The 27,378-nt window shown below is 49.4% G+C and overlaps 3 protein-coding genes across 17 annotated transcripts in view; 1 reads left to right on the forward strand and 2 right to left on the reverse strand.

Annotated features, from left to right (window-relative positions):
• The window catches only part of LOC114673599 (uncharacterized), a 185,106-nt gene that overhangs the window by 103,355 nt on the left and 54,373 nt on the right, over positions 1-27,378 (reverse strand). The gene's annotated exons all lie outside the window — the stretch shown is intronic.
• The window catches only part of SLC7A1 (solute carrier family 7 member 1), a 106,329-nt gene that overhangs the window by 76,402 nt on the left and 2,549 nt on the right, over positions 1-27,378 (reverse strand). For 4 of the 13 annotated variants that reach the window (XM_077973639.1, XM_077973648.1, XM_077973640.1 and 1 more), the window contains exon 1: positions 152-219. The exons of 2 other annotated variants lie outside the window; for them this stretch is intronic. The gene's annotated coding sequence lies outside the window, so the exon portion shown is untranslated. 13 annotated transcript variants of the gene reach the window in all.
• Positions 1,892-10,124, forward strand: LOC144336222 (uncharacterized). Its single transcript, XM_077974146.1, has 2 exons — positions 1,892-1,966; positions 6,576-10,124. The coding sequence occupies exon 2, from the start codon at positions 8,250-8,252 to the stop codon at positions 8,874-8,876; it is 627 nt and encodes a 208-aa protein (XP_077830272.1). The 5' UTR covers positions 1,892-1,966; positions 6,576-8,249; the 3' UTR covers positions 8,877-10,124.

Below are 27,378 nucleotides of genomic sequence, written 5' to 3' on the forward strand. Positions count from 1 at the left end.
CATGGAAACGGTATCATGATTGACTGAAAGACACTCCCAAATGCTTACCACAAGATAAAAACACAAAGGAGGGACATCATGAAATAGAACGTTAGACCTAGATTCAGAACCTTAAGGAAAAAGAAGAAAAAAAAGGAAAATACAGTCTTACGAATGTCAGAGACCCCACTATTTTCCTCCACAGGGATGAATAATCACGTCCACACCACTGGCCACATCAAGCTCTAATTTGTGCATCTCCCTTTATAAGCCCCACTCCCTCTTTGATCGAAGAGAACATTGTCCGCACAGAACAATACGTTTTCATTTCAATTTCCCTTCTTTTCAGGAAAGGAAATGTTTGCACTTCAAAGGGTTTCTTTGAAGAGTAGCCCTTCAGCTCTGGCCTGTCCGGGTTGGGCGTTACGTGGACTCAGCGGGGTGTGTGGAGTCTGGGCGGCTGCCCACCGAAGTCACTCTCAAGGCCAGCTCCTTCAAGGAGAGGGTCTGGGGCCGGAGCAGAAAAAACAAACACATGGAAAAATACTCAAGGCTTTTGATCATGACCTTCAGAGGCCCATTTTCACACATAACGTAGACCTACAGCTCAGGGAAACTGAGGTACAAACGATGGGGAGCTGAGGACAATGACGTAGTAGCTTCTAAGAACAAAATCCTTCCAGACACCAGACTCGCTTAGCAAAGACCCCTCCTGGGTGAGGAAATGGGAGAGCCACTCTTACAGCTGTTATGACGAAGGGACCACCTAAGCAGACAAAGCAGAGACGTGAGATCCAAACTTCACTATCTGCACCAGTTTTAAAACCTTTCCCTAGGAACTTACGAGACGCACAGTCATCAGCAAACAGCAAACTTCACGTGGTAAAATTTCACATTTTATTTCTTCTGTAGCCCACTGGTAGGGGCCAAGAGGCTTATTAAAAGGCAAGTCTAGCAACCGCATGAAGCACCCAAGAGGTCACTGACACGGGGCCAGTGCTGTTTCCCTCAATCAGGCTCCAGGCCCCATCCTTAACCTCTGCCAAGTCCAGGAAGCAAGGGGTATAGACCAGACAAGAGTGGGCCTGCAACATTTCTTTTCAAGTCTCAAACAAGTTCTGGATATTTATTAACAATCTCCACCCTTCCCCACCCGGAGGATATGCACCACAAAGGCACCACCAAGGCTGGTTAAGTCCGCCTGCTCGGTGGGCACCTGCCCAAGGGGTGGGCAGGAGCATGAAAGACCGTCAGCTCCAGACAGGGCCGGCTCCTCCCACAGCCCCAGGACTCCGCTGCGGGGCTCCTGCCTGGTGTGTGGGTGGTAGAGGGACCACGGGACTGCGTGGCCAGGTCACCAGAGCTGAAGGAGCTGAGAAAGTCTTCCCACCACCTTTCTGGTTGATTACTCAGCCTCTGAACTGGAATTATGAATGGTTTTTATTTTCTCCTTCTTTTAATTTTCTGCAGTTTCCAAAATTTCCACAACAAAGCATTCTAACTTTTAGAAACATTTTTTCTTAAAAAGGCTCATGAGGTAGAAAATTAGACTACAGCTTTTTTGAAAGAACCCCTACACTGCACAACTCCTTCCCCAAAAATACCTAGCTATAAAGGACATTATGTGGACGACTGCAAGTCGAATATGGACTGTCTAGCAATCTGACTTTGCTATCGTACCATGGTTATATGAGAGAAGGTCCTTGTTCTTAGGAAATATACACCGAAGTACAGAGAGCAAATAAAAAGGCATGATATCTTCAGCTTACTCTCAAATGGTTCAGAAAAAAATGTATATGTCTGTGTGCATGTGAGTTTGTGTGTGGGTGGAGAGAGAATAGAAGGAGGCAAAACATAAACCACCTGCACATCTGAGAAGAGGGTACTCAGGAGTTCCTTGCACTCCTGCAACTTTTCTTTTTTTTTTTCTTTTTTTTTTTTTTTTTTTTTTTTTGAGATAGCATCTTACTCTGTCACCCAGGCTGGAGTGCAGTGGTGTGATCTCAGCTCACTGAAACCTCCGCCTCCCAGGTTCAAGTGACTCCTGTGTCTCAGCCTCCCGAGTAGCTGCGACTGCAGGCATGTGCCACCAACACCTGGCTAACTTTTGTATTTTTAGTAGACATGAGTTTCACCATGTTGGCCAGGGCTGGTCTCAAACTCCTGGTCTCAAGTGATCTGTTTGCCTCAGCCTCCCAAAATTCTGGGATTACAGGTGTGAGCCACCATGCCTGGCCTCTGTAACTTTTAACTTTGAAATGTTATCCAAAAACTGCTGAAAAAGAAAAGGGGAAAAGGAGAAGGGCAAAAAGGGTTAGGGAAGAGTTTTCCTAACTCTAATTGCCAGTCTTTCCCAGGGGACCTCCATGGGGTCCCAGAAACTGCACCCTAATGCCCCAGCTCCTGGACCAGGCCTCGTCCCAAGGGAGGGCAGGAGGTGTCCCTGACACTGTGGAAAAGCTGCGGACCAGGAAGACACTCCCAAGTCACTTTGGGGAAGACGGGCCCTCACTGCAGGCTCTGGGGTGGACAGCTCCTGCCCCAGGCTCTCTGAGAGTGTTAAAGCAGCATCCTCTATGGAAAGGCGGCACCTCTGCAAGATATTGTAGAAATCATCAAAGCCAAGCCAAGGGCAGGACGACAGAGGCCACTGGCCTTAAGAAGGATGGAATACACAAAAGGAAGCTGACTTTCCCCTACGAACAGTCTCTGGTTCCCACAAGACCCCCTGCAATGGGGTCTCCCCAGGTGGAGATGGAGGTGGAATGTGGGCATGGCTGGATGGTGATAAATCAGACAAAGCAACCTTGTGGTCTGGGCAGGAGGCATTGCATCCAGCCAAAGGCTGGTGATGTAAATGCCAAACTACTGACCCAAAAAGAATGCAGCCCAGCCTGTCATACACACTGGTTCCTGACACTGGCCACGTCCCAGCGCAGCTGCCCCAGGGACCCCAGGGCTCCAGCTGTGCCAGACGCCTGGACTTGGGAGGGGGAAGACCTGCGTTCAGAGACAGCAGAGGGAAATCAGGGCAAAGAGAGGGAAGGCAGGGTGCCATCCAGCGTTGGGGCGCGTGACCAGTGCCAGCACCACTTGGACTCAGCCAGAAACAGAGGGACACAGGCAGATGGGCTTCAGATCTGTCTGCCTCCTACTCACACAGGGCAGGCCAGACCAGGCCTATACTGAGACAGGCTGGAGTCCAGGTAAAGGCAGATATCTAGGTTCCAATCTTCACTCGGCCGCTGACTGCCTACCTGTGTGCCCATGGGCCACCTGCCTCCCTCCCCCCATCAGTCAAAGCAGAAGGGCCGACCTCACTGGGTGGCTGGGAGGACTCAAATGAAACATAGATAAAGCGTAGAGTACATGCTGAGCATGAAATAAGTGCTTGCAAGGATTGATCTTACCTAGCCCCGGGGCCCCTCCCTTCCTTCCTACTTCGCCTAAGAGACTTTAGCTAATGGCACTTGGTAGGCAGACAAGATGCAGAGAAGGACACTCCGAAGACATCCGTAACAGATCAACTCCAGCCACTTTGTGGGGAGGTGAGCCCCTGCCTTCTCACTGCTGCCCCCCCCGGTGGGTGTCCCCCACCACCCCGCCCTGTATGGAGGCATCCTATCCTACTGACACAAGCACGGGATGAGTGAGGTGGGAAACGCACGGCCCAGAGTTTCAGCTTCTCAGCTTTGCTTTTTCTAAAACCCAAGGTCTTCAGAGTAATTTGAACAAAATGTTTAGGATGACTATAGCTAGGGCAGTCACTCCCGTCCTGCCTCCCACCAAACACACACACATACACATACACATACAGCAAACACTAAGAAAGGGGCTGTGAGCTCTGTTTCCCAGGAGTCCTAGGAGTCACCAAGCCCAAGCTGTGTGGGTCTGAGACCTAAGCAAACCTGCACCCCATGGCCAGGGGGACACCAGGATCCCAAAGAGAGATGGCTTCAAGTCCATCCAGGCAGTCAGAGTCAAAACAGCCCAGAGACTATTGTTCCTTCCCTCAGAGCTAGGACCAGATGAGATGGTGAACCTGTCAGCAGATGCCTCAGAGGCCCACATCCCTCCTTCAGCACCCTGGGACTATGTGTGCCCCTTTCTAATTCAGACACAAACCCAAGGAAAGAGCACAACATTTTAATGCCTTGGTAAAATGAGAGAGCAAAATGAAGTTGTTATAAAAATTATTTTTCTCAGGGCCAGGCTAAGTGGCTCACGACTGTAAACCTAGCACTTTAGGGAGGCAAGGCAGGCGGATCACTTGAGGCCAGGAGTTTGAGACCAGCCTGGGCAACATAATGAGATCCCTCCTCTACCAAAAAATAAAAATTACCGGGTGTGGTGGTACATACCTGTGGTTCCAGGTACCGGAGAGGCTGAGGTGGAGGATCACTTGATCCCAGGAGGTAAAGGCTACACAAGCTGTGACTGCACCACTGCACTCCAGCCTGAGTGACAGAGCGTGACCCTCTCTCAAAAATATATATATATATCCATATACACATAGATATATATATTTCTCCCACGCCTAAATCAAGGAACTGAGCCTTCTTTCCAGTATGATAGTTAACACTTATATGCAACATTTAGACTTGTGCCAGAGGTTGTGTTAAATCCATAGCATGGATTATCTCGTTTAAATCCTCTCAGTCCTATAAGGTAGGCACTAGAAGTCAATTATTATGCAAACAATATGAAAAAGAATTTAAATGTGGTTCCGAGGACTATCAGAAAAAACACTTATCCCAGAAGTGGAACCCACTCTGGGGCTCTGCTCTTTCCGCCAGCAGCGGTCATGACGTCTCATTCGACCCCACAGCGTAGAGGCCCCCTAACCTCATGTTGCAGAGGCCCCACATCGAGCAGAGGCCACTCCCGGAGTCACCACTGCTAGACGGTCTCTACAACACAGAACTCACTGTGCAGGACACGGGGATCCACTTCTAAAGAAACAGGAATGCAGCTGGTTGTCCTCACAGCCAAGAACCCGATCTGAACGAATATTCTGAAGAAAGCACTGCAGTAGGAATATGGAAAGCTAGGAAACAAAACTGCCATGCCCTCTGTGCCCCCAGGAAAGGGAGGGGCAAGGGGACAATCAGAAAACAAAATGGAAAGACAATGTAGCCACACACAGTCCTACTAGAAGAAGGGGCCTCCTCTCCCACCTCCAAATAAACCCCCAGGTTTCCTTGCTCTTGACTTTCGGTTGCCACGGTCAGAACTGCAGGCTGCTAACAAAAGGACTGATCTCAAGAGAGAAATTTAAATGCATGGACTTGGTGCCTTTATTCTTTCAAAGAACACTATGGACTCCATGCTTCCTAACTTCACCACTGTGAGGCTGAGAGGGACAGGCTCTCCCAATATACAGATGGAGCCAGTGTAGAAGGTTCAGGAAGTCTAAATTACCTCAGAGAGAAGCAAAGCCAGGATTCCAGAAGCCAGGAGGAGTGCTGTTCCCAGTATTGGTCTTGACTCCCCTCAGTTCCTCAAAGCAGCATCCTTCGTTTCAAGGCAGATAATCATCCCATTCTGCATTGAAGCTGTGAAGGCCTCTTCCCTCAGTCACACGGCTCTGGCTCCATTATCCAGTGTGTTCACCAAATGCAATACCTGCCATTCCCCACTGTTTCTGACAATAATTAGATGAAAAAAGCTCAATGAAAACCACTGGGTGTGGCAGGAGGGACAAACCTCAGACCAGCCAGAATCTGGTCCATGTTCCTGGGATGACCAAATCCTGACCAATGGGCCAGGTAAACGGCATCCCCCGGGTCTGCCAATGCTGCACATCTGAACGAATGCCTTGGGAGAGAAATGAACACGGCTAGCAAGCCACCAAATCACTTTCCCAGTTTTATGCCCATCCTTCTGGTAATTCCATTTGGCAAATGCACTAAACCTGGCTTGACAGATCATGACCCACACTGAACCACAGGGGTGGTTATTTTCAAGGCTGCTTTGCAGTTGGGTATGGGGGTGGGGGAGGAGGCAGATTATGACAAAACAGAAAGGGAGGCCACTAAAGTTTATCACAAGGCAGGTAATCTGCCGCAAATGAAGCTACTACTCTGTTCCCTCACTGGAAGAGAGGTCCAAACCCTGGGGTGGACAGCAGGTTGGCCAGGGATCTGATGCCTCCCCACCCAAGGCCTGGGAAACCCGAGGGGAGGCAGATGTCCTGATGATACAGGAAGATCCCAGGACCTTTGAACCCCATGTTTAGAGGGTCCCCATTCCACAGGACAAGCCCACCGCCAGGTGGCCCACTAGAAGGCGGCAGAGGAGCAAAGGGAGGCCATGGGCAGCAAGGAGCCAGAGGTTGAAGAGACCCCCCAGATTTGGCGAGAGGAGCCAGTGAGGCTAGGTGAAGGGGAAGGACGCCAGCACCCTGGACGGCTGGCTGCAACACACAGGCAGGCACCTGAAAGGGGCTCCAAGAAGATACGTCTTCTAGCCCTGACCCTGGGGATGAGAGTTCTAAAAAGGGCAGTTGTGACTTTCAGAAAGTCCCTCTTCCATCCAACAGGTTCTTTGCTCAGCCTTCCCATCTCATTAATACAGCAACTCTGATGTGCTTGGAGTCATATTTGACCTTTCTCACCCTCCATGAATCCACTGGCCAATCTTATTGGATCTGCTTTAAAATCTGTCCAGGTCTGCAGGGCCCAACTATATAGAAAAACACCACAACCCATCGGAACGTCTTGCTTGGAGTGAGGACCAAGAAGCAGGTGGAGTGACAGGCATCTCTGAAGATGCCTCTGGAAGAGATAACTCCGAGACCCAAGTATCTCCAAGGTTTAGAGGGAAAAAAATATTTTTCTCCATAACAAGGATGCACTTATTCACATTTCAAATTTGTCCCTCGGAATAACAGCAATCTCTCCAAATACATGGTTGATAATGAGAAAGGATTAATTTAATTGGACATAATTCTGAGCCCTCCAACATAATTACCTATTTGTATGGACTTTGGTTAAAATAAACTACAGACCGGCATAATCAATCAACATGTATTTAATTCCATCAAAGAATGAGTTCTTCTACCAAATAGAAAATTGAAACTCCCTGAAGTCAACAACCTTGTCTTTCAAGCCTTTTTTTTTTTTTTTCACCTAAAGCAAGTAATCATATGCACAGAAGCATGTGGCTCTAGGATCCAGACCCAGACAAGGGAGTACATTTCTGATCCACTTATTAAGCCGTATCCTCTTTACTCAAAACTCCTTTGACATCCTTTGAATTTTACCTTTATAATAATTAAACGTGATCGTAATATGCTAAACCTATTTTTAAAACTATTTTAACCTATTGTTGACTTTTCCCCTAAGTTTCTATCCTGTTCGTGTGACTTAAATAAGACCTTTTGTTTTAATAACAGGAAGGTGTGTTCATATGAAAATCACGATAATTTCCACTGACACCAACTAAAAATACCAGAGGAATAAATGTTTCATGGTTACCTATTATCTGAACCAAACATAAAGGGCAAGAAATATTAAGAAAAATCCCAAATAAATTATAATTCGAATTAAATACAATTAGGGCATTCAGCCAGAGGCCGACATACACAATTCTACTAGTCGAATGGAAAATAAAAGGCACATTTTTTAGGGAGATACACCTGGGATTGAAATCCCAACCATCTGGTAACTATGTCTGGACTAAAACCCAACACATGAGGGCATGGCGGTGATGACGTGAGTATTGGGAAATGCAGGTTATTTATTTTTCCTGAAGGCACATGTCTGACTATCCCAGTCACACAAGTCAAACACAACTGCTATCTGGGTCCCCCATCCCCTCGAAAGGGTCAGGAGCTGAACCAACAGGCCGTTGTAGTACTACCGCGCAGCTGCCGCTCTGAATACACGTAGGTTTTAGAATGACTGTGACCTGCCCATGCCCGGGAAGTTTTCTACTACGCAGAAGGGAATACCCTGAGAATACGGTGTCTTCCCAAAGGCGGAAGAACTTCCTCTCACTCCAAACCATGTGGAGGGCCTGAGGAACCCGGTCTTTTCAGGCCACACTGGGTCACAAAGAAGCCCACCTAGGGGAGACTTCATCGAAGCAATATTGGGGACCCAGACGAGAGGTGCAGGCGGCGCGTCCCGGGTTCTAGGAACAAGCGGAGGGCTAGGTGCTCTAGGTCAGGGCGACCACCAGGCGGGGATGGCGACAGAGTCCCCGGGCGGGCCACCTGCCGCAGGACCACCCTCGGGGCGGCCGGGCAGGGTCCCCACCCAAGGCTGATGACACATCCCCGGACCTCGTGGCGGGGCGGGGTGCTCTGCACCGCGCCATGTAAGGGAAGGTCTCCTCGCTGCCAGCGGGCTCCGGATGCTTCCCGGGCTGGCCAGTGCACCCGCCGCCCACCTACCCACCCCGACCACCCGGTGCGTAGCGGCGCGCGGGTCCCCGGACAGGCGCGCGGGGCGGGCATCGCCAGGTCGCCCACGCTTACTCACTCGGTGTTGCATCATACACCACGCCGCGGCTTCAAGGAGCCAAAATGGACTCCGTGGAGGCGACAGCCGCATGGGCACCAGCCCCGCGTGCCCACTCCAGGGCCCGCCCGGTCCAGGTCCTGGCCCTTCCCGGAGGATGGCAGCGCTCCCGGCGCGGGGACCCTCGCCACTCCCGCGCCGCCCTCCCGTGGCCCCACGCAGAGCCAGGGCCGCCTTCGTGATAACCCGGGCCCAAGGAGCTGCCCCCTGCATTGGCGGGGGCCGGGCACTCACCGAGCCGGCGGCGGCGGGGCTCCGGCAGGACAGTGGACGGACAGTCGGACACGCTCAAGGACCAACGGACGCTCGGCCGGGGAGACTGGGCGGGGCGGAGGCGCGGCGCGCGGGGAGAGGAGTGGAGGCTGCGGTTAGCGGGAGCCGGTGGCCGCGTGCGCGCCTGCCAGGCGGTTGACCCGGGGCTCACACCTGCCCGCGCTGACTGAATGGGCGCGGAGGACTGGCGGAATCCGGCGCCAGGTTTCATCAGCCGCGCGCCCGGCCCCCGCCCCTCGCGCCCAGCTCCCCGCGCCCGCCTACGGACCAGGCAGCCCCGGCCCGCTCGGCCGCGTCACCGCCGGGCACCAATGGGAGCGCGGCGCGGTGGCGGCTGCCAGCCCAGAGGCGGCGGCCGAGTACCGACGCGCCCTTGGTGGGCGGGGCAGCTGAGTCTTCGCGCGCCCGGCGCCTCAACCTGCGGTTCCCGCGGCGGGCGGGCGGGAGGGCGGGCGGGCGGGAGGGCGGGCGGGGTGCACCTCCGCTCGCCTTCTCAGTAGCTCGGCAGGCGTGTGGCCGCTTCTCCGCCAATCTCAGCCCGCCGCGCCACAGCATCCTATGGTCCCCTGCAGATCCCACAGCGCCCGGCCAGAACTAGTGCCGCAGGTCCGGCTGTGCCAACCCCGTCCCGGCGGGCCCCAGGGAGCTCACACGGAGCTCGAGACCAGTTTTCCTTCTGGTATAAGATTTGGTATGCACGTAAAGGGTTTAAATTGTCTTTTCTTTTTAGAGACAGAGTGTTGCCCTGTTGCCCAGGCTGGAGCGCAGTTCACCTTAACCTCGAAATCCTGGTCAAGTGATCCTCCCGCCTGGGCCTCCCAAAGCGCCCTAGGATTACAGGCCTGAAACACTGCACCGGCCTAAAAATTACTATAAATCTTCATATCTTTGTTATTGGATTATTTTATTGCTATTCCCTTGCCCTTGCTAATACTTTATCCTTGCCAGTTGTCAGAAGAGCCCCAAAGCTTGAATCTACCAGTGCCCCCTTGGCGGTGGCAAATGCACAAACAGCTAAGTCAGAACGGCTCACTTTTGCAGTTACCTCCCAGGAAGTGGCAGAAACTTCAGTCCTGAATCACACCGTGCTCACCTCTTAAGCTCCTTCCTTGTCTCCTTTGGTACCAAAAACCAAGCAAGAATCATAATCTTTAAAGATTCAGTGATCTACGACTTGGGATAGGTAAGCAGGGCATAAATTAATACTGCCATCCTTCTTCTTGTAGGAAAACAAAAACAGTGGACGGTGTCCGTGGCCTTTGAATCCTTTCTACAGGTGCTTCTCAAATGTCAGCTGCTGAACTATTCCCTTGGAATTAGACTAGCAATTTATAAAGTACATAATTGCATGGTGCTAGCTTCAGAAAAAGTGTTTTGTTGTTGTTGCTGTCGTCATTTGTTTGTTTTTTAGAGACAGGGGTCTCACTCTGTCACCCAGGCCGGAATGCAGTGGTACAATCATAGCTCACTGTAACTTCAAATTCCCAGGCTCAGGTGATCCTCCTGCCTCAGCCTCCCAAGTAGATAGAACTACAGGCTTGTGTCATCACGCCTAGTTAATATTTTTTTTATATATAGACAAGGGTTTTTGATATGTTGCATAGGCTGGCCTCAAATACCAGCTGTCTTGCGATCATTTTGCCTCAACCTCCACTAGCATCTAGGACTACAGGGATGAGCCACCATGCCCGTTCCCAGAAAAAACTGTAATGAACACATGCAGATGGCTTAGCAGTTGTAAAATGCGTTTTTGTTTTTGTTTTAGAGACTGGGTCTCACTCTGTCACCAAGTTGGAGTGCAGTGGCAACATCATAGCTCACTGCAGCCTTGAACTCCTAGGCTCAAACAATCCCCTCACTTTAGCCTCCCCAGTAGCTGGAAATATAGGCGAGCACCATCCTGCCCAGCTTTGTAATGTGCTTTGAACCGTGCTTGACATAGTAAGCCGCCATATACGCTTTGTTTTAAAACAGCAAATCTGGCTGGTCACGGTGGCTCACACCTGTAATCCCAGGACTTTGGGAGGGCAAGGCGGACAGATCATGAGGTCAACAGATTGACACCATCCTGGCCAACATGGTGAAACCCCATCTCTACTAAAGATACAAAAATGATCTGGATGTGGTGGTGCACGCCTGTAGTCCCAACTACTTGGGAGGCTGAGGCAGGAGAATTGCTTGAACCCAGGAGGCGGAGGTTCCAGTTAGCCAAGATTGCACCACTGCACCCCAGCCTGGTGACAGACCGAGACTCCGGCTCAAAAATAAATAAACGACATATCTTCGTTCAATTGCACAGTGGTGAAATGATGCCCTCCACTCACAGATCTCCCAGATCCCACGCAGCCTGCTCTGCCTGCTGAGGTTTTGCCCACATTTAAAAATCCAAGTGTGGGACTCATAGAAATGAAACACATTATGGGTTCACTTAACTTTTCCAAATTTTTACTTGGAGAAACCTATAAAGTTCTTGTCAGTTACATCCTTAAGTTTTTCAATAATTTTTAAATGCAAAGGTCGGGCAAGACTTGTAAAGAGGTACACACATACGGCCTGGCGCGGTGGCTCACACCTATAATCCCAGCACTATGGGAGGCCGAGGTGGGCAGATCACGAGGTCAGGAAACCGAGACCATCCTGGCTAACACGGTGAAACCCCGTCTCTACTAAAAATACAAACAATTAGCCAGGCATGGTGGTGGGTGCCTGTAGTCCCAGCTACTTGGGAGGCTGAGGCTGGAGAATTGCATGAACCCGGGAGGCAGAGCTTGCAGTGACCTGAGATCGCACCACTGCACTCCAGCCTGGGTGACAGAGGGAAACTGTCTCAAAAAAAAAAAAAAAACAAAGGAGGTACACACATACGTGCCATGTTCTTCTCTGAAAGAGACGGGCTCTTTTTTAAAATTCCAGAAGTAAATGTGGTTGTCACCCTGCTTTTGAGAGGATGGGCTGTGTTTTAAGCATGAACAGACTTTCCTCCATGCACCAAGGATGCACAATGGGAGCAGTGCTGCCGCCGCCTCCCCACTCTCTGCTCAGGGTGGGGCAAGGGGAGCTCCGTTGTCTCCCGTATACACCGTCAACAGGCCAGGTGCTCAGAAGGAGGCTTCCAGGACTCGCTGTAGGCATTCGTCAGCAGGGCAGGCAGTGCCTCGTGCTGGTGGGCATCCAGCAGTAAGGGGGTCTTGCACTTCACTCCCTGGGCCCAGCCCCAGAAAGAGGGGAAAGAGACACCTGTATCGTAACTCATGTGTATTTATAGATACACAGAGACTCTGCAGTGCAAGGTGCAGAACTAGAAGGAATCATGGAAATAAGAGGGAAGACATTTGGTTACGACTGGCAGAGTCACCTCAAGCCTCAGCACTTCCTGCCGGAGCCCTCACTGACCAGACTCCTCCAGGGTCACTGCCACTGCCTTGCCCAGCTCATGACAGGGCAGACAGTGACAGAGCCTCAGAACAACCTCCCACTCCTTCCTCACCAGCCCAGGGGACGAGCTGTTCATGAGTGTCCCAAAGCCTGAATGCGGGAACACAGAGGTGACTGAGCAGAAAGGGGGACAGCTACAATGGCCGCGCGTGTGCAGATATTGCGGGGCACCCCAGCAGCCCTTTCCGTCTTAAAGAGGATGGCCACAGGTGTGCTGATGCTCCCGCATGACCCAGCCGTCATTTCCACCTTATAGTTGAATGGCCACGGGTGTGCAGCTATTTCCGGGTGCCCCAGAACCCTTTTCACCTTAAGGAGATTTTCACAGTCTCATATCAGTCTCCAAACTATTCAGTGAGGTTGGAGGAGTATCACTGTGGACCAACACTGATTGGCACCAAGTAAGGGCGATTTTATAACCATGTCTCAACCATGAAACAATCAGGTCTTTGGCCATCTGGTCTAAGCTTTTTCTGTAACAAAGTTGGATAATTTAGTTGAACTTTGGTTTTCCAAAGCTTGTTACAGAAACCACATCTTCCTAGGTGTGGCTCTGTGGTGTCACGTGCACACATCAGTAGCCAGGCTTGCCAAGACTCACGGCACGTTACACGTTCACCTGAGAAGGCTGCTGAATCATTGAGGGCTCTGGCGTACTCTGAAATGAATTTTCCACTTCAGCCTACACTCTACTCCCTTGTTTGGTTAAAGAAACCCAAAAAGCAGAATTTGTTTTGGCCAATCGCCTGCTGACCCAACTGCAGAGGTTTTAATTAGAGTACTTTCATTGCATCATAGAAGGCAGTCATATAGATCAACTCATTATTACCACTCCAAAGGTTTAGTAAATCTCCAGATACTCAGGCAAACATTTTAAGAAGCTACATTAAGGTTTACAATACTCAAAATTTAAAACTACATCCATGCTTCAAAAAACCACCATTCCCATTTTAGATGGCCAAATGCGTATGAGAAAGAAAGAAAAACGTGCTGAGCGCATTTTTTGGGCAATCTTATGGAGAAACTGCCACTTTAAAAATGGCTCTAGTTCCTGGCTCCAGATGGGTGTGGTGGGTTGCCTCACTCAATTTCAACTCCACCTGAAGCTGGGACACTAGAAATCCATTCCCACACTCCAGGGCACCAGAATTCCCACTTCTGGAAACAGCCAGGAATGCAGACCTGTAGCAGAGAATTCTTTCCTGCCCACCCTAACTGTCCTCTGTGGAAGGCGACAGTCAAAGACAAGTCCATCCCCCTAGGCGCAACTGCACCACGAAGAACCATTTCAAGGTGGGAAGTGATTGATCAGTGGGAACAGGCAGTTTAGCTAATCACTTATAAGGCAGAGAAGGGGGATTTGAAGGCCTGTATCTGGTCTTGTCCTCGGTAAATGGTCATCCCGCCAGTCAGCCTAAGCCACATGGGAAGGGGCTTCTTGCAGTAAAAGTGGGGGCGCAGTTGTGGGGAGGGGGAATGTCTTAACCATCACTGTTTTACAGGATCACAGGGCTCAGGCAATGTTCAGTATTGTCACACACCAAGGTTTTTACAGTCTGAAGAAAACTACAGTCCTAAGGTGTCAGTTCTCAAAGCCCTTAAGTTCCTCCTGCTAAGATTCCCAGAGAGTCTCCACTTCTTGCACCGAACCCCAACTTACACAGGCACCTGCGTCTTCCTCCTGCAGCAAATGCAGATAAGAAGCTGTGGCTCTGCTGCAGTAATGATGCCATGCAGCCCTAACACCACAGCAGAGCAATGGCTCTGGCCTGAATGTCCCCAAAACCTCATGCTGAAACCATCTCCGACGGGATACATTAAGAGGTGGGGCCTTTGGGACGTCCTGCTCTCAGGACTGGGCTTGGTGTCCTTGTTGGGAGGCCTGGAGGAGCCCTCCTGCTCCTCCACCACGTGAGTTCTGACGAGACGATCGCTGCCACGCAAGACGCGGCGAGATGCTGCCATCTGTGAGCCACAGGCCCTGGGGCACCAGATGTGCAGGTGCCTTGACCTTGGACTGCCTTGACCTTGGACTTTCCAGCTTCCAGAGCTGTGAGCAATAAATGTCTCTTTACAAATCACCCAATCGACAGCAGCCGGACAGAGGCAATAATGTCACAACGTAAGTCACTTTTCTCAGTGGGCCAGAGGACTCCCCATGAGCCACCACTGTAAAGCAAGAACTCCCTGGAGGATGGAAAGGGGTTCACAAGAAATTCTACCCAGCACCAGGGTGTCTGTCCTTTCTTGCAGGAAGATAGCTGAGCCATGGCAGGAAACTACAGGGTGGGTGGGGCTGGACAGTAATGTGTCACCTGCTCATCTAAGCCTCAGTCTCCTGCCTCTCATCACAACAGTGGGGGTAACACCCCCCTCACCTGAGCTGTTGGGGGAGGTAAGAGTGCTGGGTGATTAACAATTGTTAGCTCCACAGAAGTTAGGCAAAGAATCCGCCCCATGTCTTATAAAACCAAACCAGCCCAGGAATTCCACATCACTACTAACTTGCATAGGAAAATACCAGATTCTCCTAAGTTCTGGCATGTCATTTGTATTAATAAAGTTTGCAGAGTTTTCACATACTAAGTATATAAAACAGGAAAATAAATCATGCAATTTGGAGGCTGAAGCAGGAGAATCACTTGAGCACAGGCGGCGGAGGTTGCAGTGAGCCGAGGCCTCGCCACTGTACTCCAGTCTAGGTGACAGAACGAGACTTCATCTCAAAAAATTAAAAAAAAAAAAAGATTTTGCTGCTTCATACTAGTAAAGTGGGCAGACTCTACATGCCAACTCTTATTCAAAGGTCGCCTAACACTGACTCAGGCACTCTGGCCCTGATGTGCTTGGAGTTTTAATCCTAACGGTGTTAAAGACCACTCCCCCAGGAGCTCTGAACAAGTACTCCAGGTATACACTGAACAAGACCACACACTCTGACCGAAATCTAACTTCCCAGACCCAAACTACAGAACCACAGAAGACACTGCTTCTGTCCAACTTTTTGTTCTGCCGTCGTTTGTGTCTATTATTTCCTACAAACCATCTCATTAGAATTTAGGGCACACAAAAGGCCAATACAACAGGGTTACTTTTCAAAGGTTTGGAGGTGAAGAACAGATACAATGCATTAGCTTCCTATTGCTGCTGCAACAAATTACCACAAATGCAAACCTCCTCTCAGCCCTGAAAGTCAGGAGTCCCAGGGCTGAAGTCAAGGGGTCAGTAGCTTGTATTCCTGCCTGGAGTCTCCCAATTCATAGAAGCCACCATGCAGCTTGACTCACAGCCCCACACCCCTCCTACCACTGCCCCGGCCTCAGCCCTGCACCCCTCCGGCCCCTGCCCCTGCCCCTGCCCCACACTCGCCCTCAACCCCACAGCCCTCTGGCCTCTATCTCGTCCTCAGGTCTCCTCCTCTGAGGCAGACCCTCGTACTGCCTTCTCAAAAGGCACATGTGAAGACACTGGACCCACCTGGACAACCCAGGGTCCTCCCCCATCTCACTGTCCGTTACACTCACATCTGCAAAGCCTCTTTTGCCATGGAAACTTCATTATACTAATAATCATTTAACAAGTCCATTCTAATGATGTGAAAATTGGCATTGTTTTCCTCCTAATGAACAGATCAGTCACCCATGTAACCTATAAATATTTGACTATTAAATATACAATACTGTAGGAGACAGAGATGAGGAAGACGGTTCCTCCCTGAAAGACGACTGGACCCTAGACGGAGGGATAAACATTCTGAACAGAATCAACATAACTCAACATTTGAGTCAGAGAGGTCAAGCAATAAGACGTTCAAAAAAGCAACCAGAAAGTATGTACTGTGCCCGTAGTTCACATCTGCGCCTGGCGTCATGAGCACGAGCATGCGGACACGCACACAGGGCCCAAGTTTAAGATCAAATATAAGGAGCTTTCCACTGTAGTATTTAACTAGATCTTATTACAAAATAGCCTCCTGATTTTTATCCAAAAAGTTCTCTGTAATTAAGGAAATTAATTTTCCCCTAAAAGGCATTTCTCTAGCTATCATTCCATATAAACTAAATGGGCATATTAAAGAAAAAAGACAAATGTTTGACTTCGGGGGTTTGCCTACGACTTGGATAAGCATGATTTTCTTCTGGCCAAGCAGGGAGCAGCTGGACCAGACTGGAGGGAAGGAAGAACAAATTTCCACTCTGACCTCAGTTGGGCACCAGAGTCTTCCCTGTCAGAATGCGGGTGTGGTGCTTCCCACACACCAGCCTCGATGAAACTCAGCCCAAGGGTGTGGGAAAATGCTGTCTACTTCTGAAAAATCTATAAAGTGCAGACACATCAAAAGCTTCAGAAGACTGTAAAGGGCCAAGGAGACCACTACACCCTTGGAGTTTACAGAAAATGGTCAGCATCACACGTGCCTGAGGTCCAGGGTCAGCTCCCAGCTGCCGCAACGCCATGAGTGCAGCCCTGGCTTCCCCTCTGATGCAGCGAGCTGGTCACTCTGCCGGCAGCACTCAGAGCTCAGAACATTCCAGATGAAAGCAATGTGTTCCTTTTAAAATGTGGAACCGGAGCAGCACAACTGAAGCTCTACGACCGTCTCAACTACTGGGTTTCGGGGTAGCATTAGGAAATCGTGAGAATCCAAATCTCAATTTCATACAGATTCCAGATTCACTGCAGCTTCCAGAATTTCCTGAAACATTCTTCCAATTTATCACTCAGGATTCCCTTGCCAAAGCTAATAAAGTCTACATTCCTTATGGAAAACCCACCATAAGCACCACCACAAATAAGATCAACTGACGCCCGCCCTTCGCACCAAACATAGAAACTGTTACTCACACAAGACTGTGCTGGAGGCAGCTCTCAGCTGAAGCCGAGTCCGTGAGACTTCATTATCCCCATTTTTGGATTGAGTGTGAAGACTGTCAGCAAACCAGGGCCCCAGTGTGAAGCAGAGAACAGATCCTCTGATGCCTGCCTGAACATTTCATTCCCACCTCTGTCTTGCATACTGAACACCCTCAGAGCTACTGAGTCACCCACATTTGCAGGTCATTTATCCAGCCACCAGGATAACACAATTATGCGATAAAAATGGTTCTCAGGGCTTTGTCATACTCAACAAGGCAGCTCAGAAGGCTAGGTAAGCGCAAGAAAGGGGGAAGCGTCCTCCAAACAGACAAAAACCAAGGAAAACCGTGCAGAGACTCTCCAGAGAGAGCAGAAACAGAGCCCGCTGTAGCCTTTCAGGTCCTGCTAGCCACAGCCCTGCGTTAGGTGGCACCATTTCCACGGATGCATCCTGCTGGGCCCATTTGAAAGGTCCCACTTGCGAGACATTCACCCCCACTTCCAGCTCCTGCAAGACCCGCTGCAGCCCCACTCCATCCTGGGGGCCGACTGTGCAAGTCTTCCCGGCGAGACCCCTCAGAGCCTGCTCAGTGTGAGACTGGGAAGCACCAACGATCCAGAAAGGCACAATCCCGTTCTCCTCGTGCTGCTTTCTGGGTTCCAAGTTGTCTAACGAGTCCTGCATAAACCCCGGGCTGTGGAGCCAGCCAGGGCCCAGCAGCACCCAGCTTATGCCCTCCACCCACCCCACAGAGGACCACGGAGGCCCCAGCACGCTCTGTCCGCGGGGCAAGACACCAGAAACAGCCACAGTTCAGGGTTCGGCCACCCGCCCCTCTGCTGTAATTACCTGCTGGGATCTGAATTCTCATTGGTTGGAAAGGCGATCCCACAGCTCTGCTGCCTTAATTACCTGCTGGGATCTGAAATTGCATTGGTTGGAAAGGGGATCTCACTGCTCAAGCACTCCCTGCTGCCTCCTTGCAAACAACATAAAAAATCCAAACCCCTCGTAAAGAAGGTTTACTATAACCTCAAAACAAGACCCATCCCGAGACCAAGGAAGATACACACGCACATCTGACACCTGGTGGACGTCAGTGACCGACGGCATGGCTTCCATGTGGCGTGTGAAGCAGGAGGCCTGTCACGGTGACTCAGGCTGGGGTCTGAATAGGGGTCTTCCAAGCAACTAGGCAACCAGGACGCACACCCCAAAACCCAAGTCCCCGCACTCATGTACCTGGCAGAAATGCTGCGTGGCCATCGACACCAGTTGTGAACCAAGACCGATCTGTGTCCTGTGGCCCTCACAACGTCCGTACATGCCTGGGCCCAGCACAGGCCCACAAGGCACCCTGCTCGCCTCCAGTGGGGCTCTCTCCTGCCAAGGGGGATGGCCCTGAAGTCTGTTGAGATTTCCAAAGCTCTACAAACTCTCCCTTCCTGCTTGTTCAGAAGGCCTAAAGCCCTGAAGACACCAGTGAGTATTGACCTAGCCTCTTAAGGCAGCTCAAACACCTAAACACAGGAACGCTGGACCTCTGCTCTCGAGAGCAGCCGATAACAGACTGGGCTAAGCAGAAGGCACAGATGTCACATCCAGAAGCCAGTGGAGCTCAGGATTGCATTCCAGGAGCCGCCCATGTGAGTCCCTCCAAGGCTTCCAAGTCCCACTTGATTTTTTCATCGTATCTCTGTAACATCAGAGACATTATATCTCACGGTATCTATGAGATCGTCTCTACTTTTATGAGCACATATGCTCCCTGACTTACCACGGGATGAAACTGTTCCAATAAACCCAGCGTAAGCTGAAAATATCCTAAATAGAAAGTGCATTTGACATCATAGTTTCAACTTACAACGGGTTCATCCAGAGGCAGCGCATCTTGGGCCAAACAATGCACTGAGTGTGACTAGTTCACACCATCACAAGGTTGAAAAAGAAATCACAAATGTAACCATTGGGAGCCAGGGACCCTCTGTATTGGGGCTCCTGTCTTCAGAGACAACAGAAACCTCTTCTTAGACAAGAATCACAATTTATAATCCTCAAAATGTGAAACTTAGTTTAACAATCTAGACATTCAAACAAAGCCAAAGTAGGCCCCACAAGGCCGTTTGTGCCATTCACTAAGACACACGACTCTGTAATAACCCTCACCACAGCCCCTCAGGGTGGGTCCCAGAGGCGGCTGAGGCTTGTGGCTACGGACACTAACGAAACCAAAATCAGAATACGCAGGTGCAGTCAAGTCATATGACTTCTCCACTAGCATATGCACAAATGTTCATCAGCAAATCTCATCTTCGCTTTACCTCCCTCCCATGACCTAAAAAGGAGTCCACTACACACACCCATACACACCCACACCACTTCAAAAACATAATTAGTACTTGCATTCAATTCTGGGCATTCGGAATAGACCTAATGGCTGATTAAATCTCTCCTCCAACCCATTGCTTAGTCTTCTTAGAGGATGAAGGATTTTGCATAACACAAGTCAACATATAAAAGATCTGCTATAGAAACAGACTTTCAAGTGGTCCTCATTATAGTGATTCAACTAATATACAAAGGACCCAACACACAGCACAGTGTATATTAGAAGAATGATTAATTTGTTCCCCTAAAAATCCTAATATCTACACAGAAAAAATACCCAATACACATTTTATCATTCTTTACCAGTATAGTCATACAAAGGAGTATCACAAAAGCAAAAGAACACATTTGGTTTGACTCACAGTTCTAAGTTTAATATAAAATTGCTAAAACCACCAAGACAAACATGACTATGAAATATTTAACGATCTTCACCTAAATTCAAGTCACCATTCAACCACCAATACCTCTGCTCTACTTACGGGAACTTTCCAAAAGTAAATTCTGGAATTAACAGGACAAAATCTTCTGGTGATAGAAATTAGGAAGAAATTGGTTGAAGGCCGTTCCTTGGCTGTCAAACTTTTTCTCAATAATATTTTGTAAAATAAAAGCGTCAAACAGATCTTTACATTAACTTACAATCTATCAAGCAATACTGGAGCAAGCTTTAAATATTAGCCACATTCTGTCAGGGCTGACTAACATTAAATCAGTATCAGTCTCATGTCTTGCAGGATCCACAGCTCATCTTCTTAAAACCACTTAAGATTTCATAATTAACTCAATTAAACAATGTAAGTCATCTCCTTGATCTTTGACATGAAGGGGTAATTTTCCCCCAAAATAGTACCTCTTTTCTTGACATGATTTAATCTGTGGTTAGAGTATTTAACAGGATTTCTTTCCTTCTTAGAAAATAAAATATACACCTTTCCAATATGAAAAACTCTAACTGATAATGCCATAGCTTACCCAGGTCAAAAGCATTTTTTTTTAAGTTAAAAAAAGAACCTAACTGCATCTTTGGACCTTATGTGAGGTAGTGTCCAGGGTCACTGGGACCCCTGCTTGGCCAGTGTAGCTGGGTACCAATTAAAGACAGAAACCCAAGCATTCACTCAAAGCCCCTTCCCAGCTGTTCATCCTAGTGGAAGAAGCCATGAGTACAAACGAATGCGGCATTCTACGGAGGGCTTTGGGGATAGGCTGCTTGAGAACATCAAAGTGGCTCACGTCCACCGAGTATAAAGCCAGTGACTGCTCTCAGCTTCCATCCACAGTAGCCAAGGTCTGGAATCACCTGAGTGCCCGTCAACAGGGGATGAAGGGAACGTGGCCCGAACACACACAGGAACAATACTCCACCACACAGCGGAGAGCCCTGTCATCCGCGGCAGCATGGATGGAGTTGGAGGACATTACGTTAAGCAAACGAGTCAAGCAAGGAAACTGCGCATGTTCTCACTCATAAGCAGGAGCTGAGAGCAGATCTCGTGGAGGCCAAAAGTAGGTGGTCAACAGGGCCCAGCAGAGCCCACTCATAAGCAGGATGGGCAGAGGCTGGTAATGTGCACAAACACACAGCCTAATGGGAACACGAGACCTACTATTGATAAATCAGCAGGGGGATGGCATCTACCGTGTATTTCAAAACAGCTAGGAGAGAATAACTTAACATAACCAGCACAAGGAAAAGAAACTATTTAAAGTGAAAGACATCCCAAGTACACAGATTTCATCAATATAGGGGTGAATCAAGGTATCACATGCACTCTGAAAATATGTACATATATTATGTATCAACAGAAACAAAAACCAATGACAGAACCATTTGCGAAGCACGTGCAGGAGAAGAATGGGAAGCCTGACATGGTGTGGCTGTGTGTCCCCACCCAAATCTCATGCTGAACTCTAACCCTATGTTGGAGGTGAGCCCTGGTGGGAGGTGATTGACTCATGGGGGTGGTTTCTAATGGTTTAGCACAATCCCCCAAGTGCTGTCCTCATGATAGTTCTCCTGAGATCTGGTTGTTTGGAGGTGCATGGCACCTTCCCCTTCACTCTCTCTCCCCTTCCAGCCATGTGAAGACATGCCGGCCTCCCCTTCACCTTCCACTCTGATTGTAAGTTTCCCCAGATGTAGAAGCCTGTACAACCCACAGAACTGTATGCCGATTAAATATTTTTTCCCTTATTACCCAGCCTCAGATAGTTCTTTATAGCAGTGGAACAGTACAGTCCTCAGGACCAGCAATGTTTTCCTTCTACCCAGCGGCCAACAAGGTCCTACACCGTAGCTGGTTTTCCAAAGCTTTGCCAGAATGCTGAAGCTGTTTTGGGGATACTAACTTTCCCCATCTCTGGCAAACCAGATGGGGCATCCTATTTGCCTCTTACCACCTTTCTCAGAGAAACCCCACCTCTGAAACAGCCTCCACCAGGGGCCTCCTTCAGCAGCAGCAAAGCTGAGTGTGCCTTGCACTTCCCTTCTTCTGAACAAGTAAACATCTTAAGCTGGTTTTTCCATCTTCCCAGCTCATTGAAAAAAATATCTTATGCTTTCTATTTTCCTAACACACACACATGGAAGAGAAGTGCCGTGAGGGCAGGGGCTCTTGTTTTCCCGGATCTGAGCCTGGCCCTCAAACACTAGCCGAATACTAACACGATATCCAGAGGCAGAAATGCAAATATCCATATGACTTCAAATACCCTAAGGACCTAACAGGCCGAGTGGCCCATGTAACTATGGTGTGCTGGGCCATTCAACTGGTGTCCAAATCCCTGTCCAAGTGAGCTCTTTAATTTCGAGACTTTTCAGACAGCTGTTTGTTGTTGTTGTTGTTCTGTTTTGTTTTTATTAAAGGGATATGTTACAGTTATAATCAAGAATATCCCAGGCCGAGTGTGGTGGCTCGTGCCTGTAATCCCAACACTTTGGGAGGCCAAGGTGAGTGAATCACCTGAGGTCAGGAGTTCAAGACCAGCCTGGCCAACATGTTGAAACCCCGTCTCTACTAATACAAAAATGAACCAGCCATGGTGGCAGGCACTTATAATCCCAGCTACTCAGGAGGCTGAGGCAGGAGAACGGCATGAACCAAGAGGTGAGGCTGCAGTGAGCCAAGATCGTGCCACTGCATTCCAGCCTGGGCAACACAGCAAGACTGTCTCAAAAAAATAAAAATAAACCAATACTCCCAGTTAGTTCTTCACCAATGTCAGATACATCAGTTTAAAGAAAAATATGAAAGCATGTTTTTATATTTCAGTGTTGAATTTAACCATATCTTTTAAGAAGATATGAAGATAGAACTTCCTCAAGCATTGGGGGAGAAAAAAGCAGTTAAGAAAATCTTAAAACCTCAGGAGAAAAACAAGTATGGGTTAAGACCTCAAGGCAAAACTTTTTCTTTGCACTTTGATTTCAAAAGAACAGAGATGCCCAAATTATGAACTCTCCCATCTGCATTTTATATTCGTCTGTGTCCTTTGAAAGGCTGGAGATGGGATCCCAGGTTCCAAAGTGCCTGGCCATGGCTCACATCAGGCGGCATCTTTCACAGCCGTTTACTCCCCTGACTGTGCCTAGAGAGCTCTGTGGCCCAATTTACAAAAAAAACAAAAACAGGTCCTAATTTACTCACGTTCATCACTTTGAGCAGAGTCTCAAGAAATGAGACAAATATTGAGACTCCACAGAAGCAAGTACTCTCTTCCAAAAAGTCAAGTGTCAGGTTCCCATGAGCCAGGCAGCTTGCTTACAGAAAGCACTGGCTGACTTGCTGGTTTAATGTTAAATGCATTTAAAATGTTAAGTGATCAAACGCCCTCCTAGTGGGTGTGCGCGTTGAGCTGGCTGCAGTAGTGATGCAGACCACGTTCTTTCCTTTGGTTTTGCTTCAAGCAGAGCACCCCACACCCAGGAAGAGGCCGAAGGATGGCATCGAGGTCTAGGACAGATCTAAGGAGAGCTGCAGGCTGACTGCCTCATCTGCAAATAGTCTCTCATTTCAGAGAAAATCACTGAACAGAGTTCATAACACGTGAATTTTTAAAATTCATATTTCTAATTTCATCCCATTAGAACTTTTGAACCTCCACCTCCCACCTAGAGAACGTCAGCTCAAGCCGATCACAGCGCAGTGCGATTTTCTATAAATAATGTGCACGCCTGCATCTGAGCTGAGATGTGAATGTCTGGAATGTGCCTGCCAGGCCCAGGAGGAACTGCAGCAAGTGTGGGGACACAAGCCGCTAAGGAATCTGATTTGGAGGGAACTGGAGGCAACTAAAACTAGGTCCACTGGTTTTTCTTGGTAAGGTTTGACCAGGCAAACTGTTATCACTGTTGCTAATTTATGGTAATTGGGATGGGGACTTAACAGTAAGTAATTAGAGCAATTACAGAATTTGCTACTCAATTACAATGGCACAGATTCCTGAGAATGGAAGAACTGTTGCCCAGGAATAGAGTTCAAGAGGTCCTCCCCATGCTCCGAGGAACATGGCATTTCCACGCACCCCTGCTTTGGTCCCTGGCCACCACCATCCTGATCTCGGCCATCTGATGGCATCAGTCGCCAAAGCTGGAAACACCTGACACCTCTTGTCACCCTCCATCTGCCCTGCCTTCCTCCAGCCCGGGATATTCAGCGATGCCCACATACAGGACCAGGAAACCAGGGTTATCCCAAACCAGTGCCTGCATTCAAAGTCCTCCACGGCAGCACAATCACCAATGGCCAATACTCCCAGAACCTTCCACCTCAAAACGGGAGCACATCTGGATTCAAGCTGACAACGTTGCATTCTCTTTGCCATGTACACACGGAGGCATGTCAGGTTCCACCTAAAGGTATCAGGTTCCACGCTGGTCAGGAACCCAAACCTAGTCACTCTGCATGATCTCAATTCACCATCCACAGGGAAGCCTGCAGTTTTCCTCTGGTGCACGGTGTGGATGGTGGATGGTGGATGCATTTCCCCTGAAGACTCGGAAACAGGAGCCTGGCCAAGGAGGCCAGTCACCCCATCCCCTGCAAGGCCCGGACGTGACCCTCTGCTGTCTGCACACAGTACCCAAGTCTAGCAGTGCTGGCTCTGTGGTGGGATCCATCTGGGCCTGCAGAGGACCCGGGGCACAGGAACCGTGCAGCCTGGCTGCAGCCGGAGGCCTAAGGGATCCCCACGAGGCTCTCCAGCCTAGGTGCCCCTCACCACAGGCAGAGCCATGCAAGAGAGTTGCCTGCTGAACTGGAAACACCCCAATCTGCTCAGCCAACACAGAAAGACAACAGCCACCTACAGCTGCTGAGCCCCGAAACGTTGCCACTGGGCCTGAAGGGTTGAATCTGGAATTTAATCTGTGAAGTTCTTTTCAAATGTGTTTAGCTATGTAATCAAATCTTTATTCTAATTAAATTTAAAGGAGCCTCTGGCTATGGGCTCCCTTGTCAGGCATCACAGCTCCAGGGAGTAAGAATGGGAGAGAGAGAGGCCCAGAGCCTCTCTGCATTCTCCACGTTAATTCAACAAGTCATCATAAGGAAAGGCACTCCAGCAGGAGAGGTGTACACGGGAAGAACTGGGTTGGCCCTGACAAGCATGACCCCCATGGCATCACAGCTGCCTCAGGCAACAGGCAAAAGACAATGATGCCCACCTGGACAGGCCACCGGATGTGATGCACCCCCAAGCCCTAGTCCCACAGCAGCCAGAGACCACCCGCTGCTCATCCCGGGTGAAACAGGCAGAGCTACCCGAGCTATCAAAAGCAGGAAGAATTAAGGAAGCGATTCCCACGACACACGTGACACTCCTTGGAGACAGACACAGGCTTCGCTGTGAAAGTGCAGAGGACAGTGGAGTCCCTAGGCGGGCTGCTTCTTCCAATGATCAGGAAGAAACCAGATCCATTTCCTTGTAGGAGAATCATTTGTACCGTGATTAGACAGAAGACAGAAGGTGGCTGATGTTATCAAATCATCAAGCACCTCACGGCTGCTTCTCCAAGGCAGGCCTGGAAACTTGCAGCCACCTGCGTAGGGGCCGCAGTGTTTACAATGGAGATACGGGTGACCGAGGTCTGGCTTCCTCAGGGAAGCTAAATTTGAACTTTCACCACTGAGGAATCGGTCATTTACAGTCACTCACCCTCAATGCAGAATAGGGCTCAAGACACTGCACCAGACTTCAACACTCAGGGTTGGGGTTAGGGTCAGGGTCAAATTCACAAGTTTTACAAGATGTATTTACTTGGGATGCCAGAAGAGATGCAGCTTCACACCCCCGACCTCCATGGTTTGCTTAGCCCCTTCACCAGTGGATCTCACCAACAGATGACACATCCACGCCTCATCCATGGCAGCACAGAAAACCACTTGGAAGACAGCCACTCCCACCAAGCTTCCTGACTTTGGTGTTTAAAATCTGCATCATTTAAAATCTGCATCTCATAGGTGAGATTACACTCCTCTGAACAACGACATTGCCACTGTCATTTCACCCAAAAGGGCTTTAGGAAATGACATGAGGTCCAGACGCCAGAGGTCACCGGCCGCCTTACTCTAGCCTAATTCCTTTGTGCCTGTATGGAGGCTTCACAGATACAGCCCATTAATGACTGTATGAGAAGCTCAGGGCATAGACGAACTCAGTGCTGAATTTTTTCCATTTATCACCCTTTGTTTTGTCCAGAAGACAGCTGAGAAAGGCGGGGGCAGATAATCTCCTCGAGTGTAATGACTCCAGACACTTCTCTTCACCCCAGGTCACCACTCAGTCAACACGCTTTTGAGAAACCAAAGCAATTCTGTTCCCTTCACTCTGGGTTCCAAGCACTAAATTCCTCCGTTTTATCAATTAGATTATCAAGCAGCCGTTTGTGATCTGGACTGCAATCTGATACGAAATTTAAAGCTAATTTAAGTTGCGGTAATAGCTCCTATTTACATTATAGATAAGGCATGAATGAAAACTTTAATCTGTTCATAGGACCAACTTTGTAAACAAACCAATTATTCAAGCAATGATTGTCTTCAGTTAGATGCAAATTACTTTGCTCATAAAAGATTTTCCAGTAGGAATTTTTAAATCCATGGTCTGTCTTTTCTGAGCCCGTCTCTGCACCTTCCCCTGAGTGCAGGACTTCTCAGGGCATCCCATCAGCAGACCCACTGAAGAGAATAAGCCCGCAGCCCCCAGCCCCCAGCCCAGGAATCAAGTCCGAGCCCCAGCAGCCCCTCGTCCAGCCGGGGCTTCCTCACCAGCACAGCACCCAGAGGTCTTCCAGGTTTAATGCCATGTGTGCGTGGAAAGTAGAGTGCTGGAAGGAACACAATAGACATTCAACAATGCAAATTCCCCCCTGGAACAGCCCAGCAATCCTCTGTACCTTCCCCAAAGTACCCATGCTAGGCAGGCGTAGAGTCCAATGGGGGTGCCTAGGAATCGGCATTTAACACTATTCTGATGAATAAAAGTTTGAGAGGTCGGTCAGCAAGAGGCTGTCGTGGCCTCCACTCATTTTCAGGCTCTGAAGAGACACAGATTCAGGTAACAGGCCAGACAGGACAGGACAAGGATGAGGAGGTGGAGGGCAAATTCCATGGACCACCAACCGCCCCGCCATCCCCACTGAGACTCCGTGATTTAAAGAGAGGCAAAGCCAGGGAGAAAAGACGCCCGCACCACACGAGCGACTGAGATTTCACCTAAAGCACGCAGCATGTGGCTGAGGGCCAAGGTTGGGCAAGCCAGGAGCACAGAACGGGGTTCACTGGCCCAGAGGGGTCTCCCATACCCACACCCCGTGCAGACCCCTCCCAAGCACTGCCTGTGTCTCCTGCCTGGTTTAGTTCCTCCCCGCCTTCTACTGTGTTGGTTTCTCAGCCGCCACCCACCACCACACAACCC

Source organism: Macaca mulatta, chromosome 17, assembly GCF_049350105.2.
Source record: "Macaca mulatta isolate MMU2019108-1 chromosome 17, T2T-MMU8v2.0, whole genome shotgun sequence".
NCBI lineage: Eukaryota > Metazoa > Chordata > Mammalia > Primates > Cercopithecidae > Macaca > Macaca mulatta.

What these genes read in the sequence shown, in the direction of transcription:
- LOC144336222 (XM_077974146.1), top strand. Translation starts at nt 8,250, where the DNA reads ATGACACATCCCCGGACCTCGTGGCGGGGCGGGGTGCTCTGCACCGCG.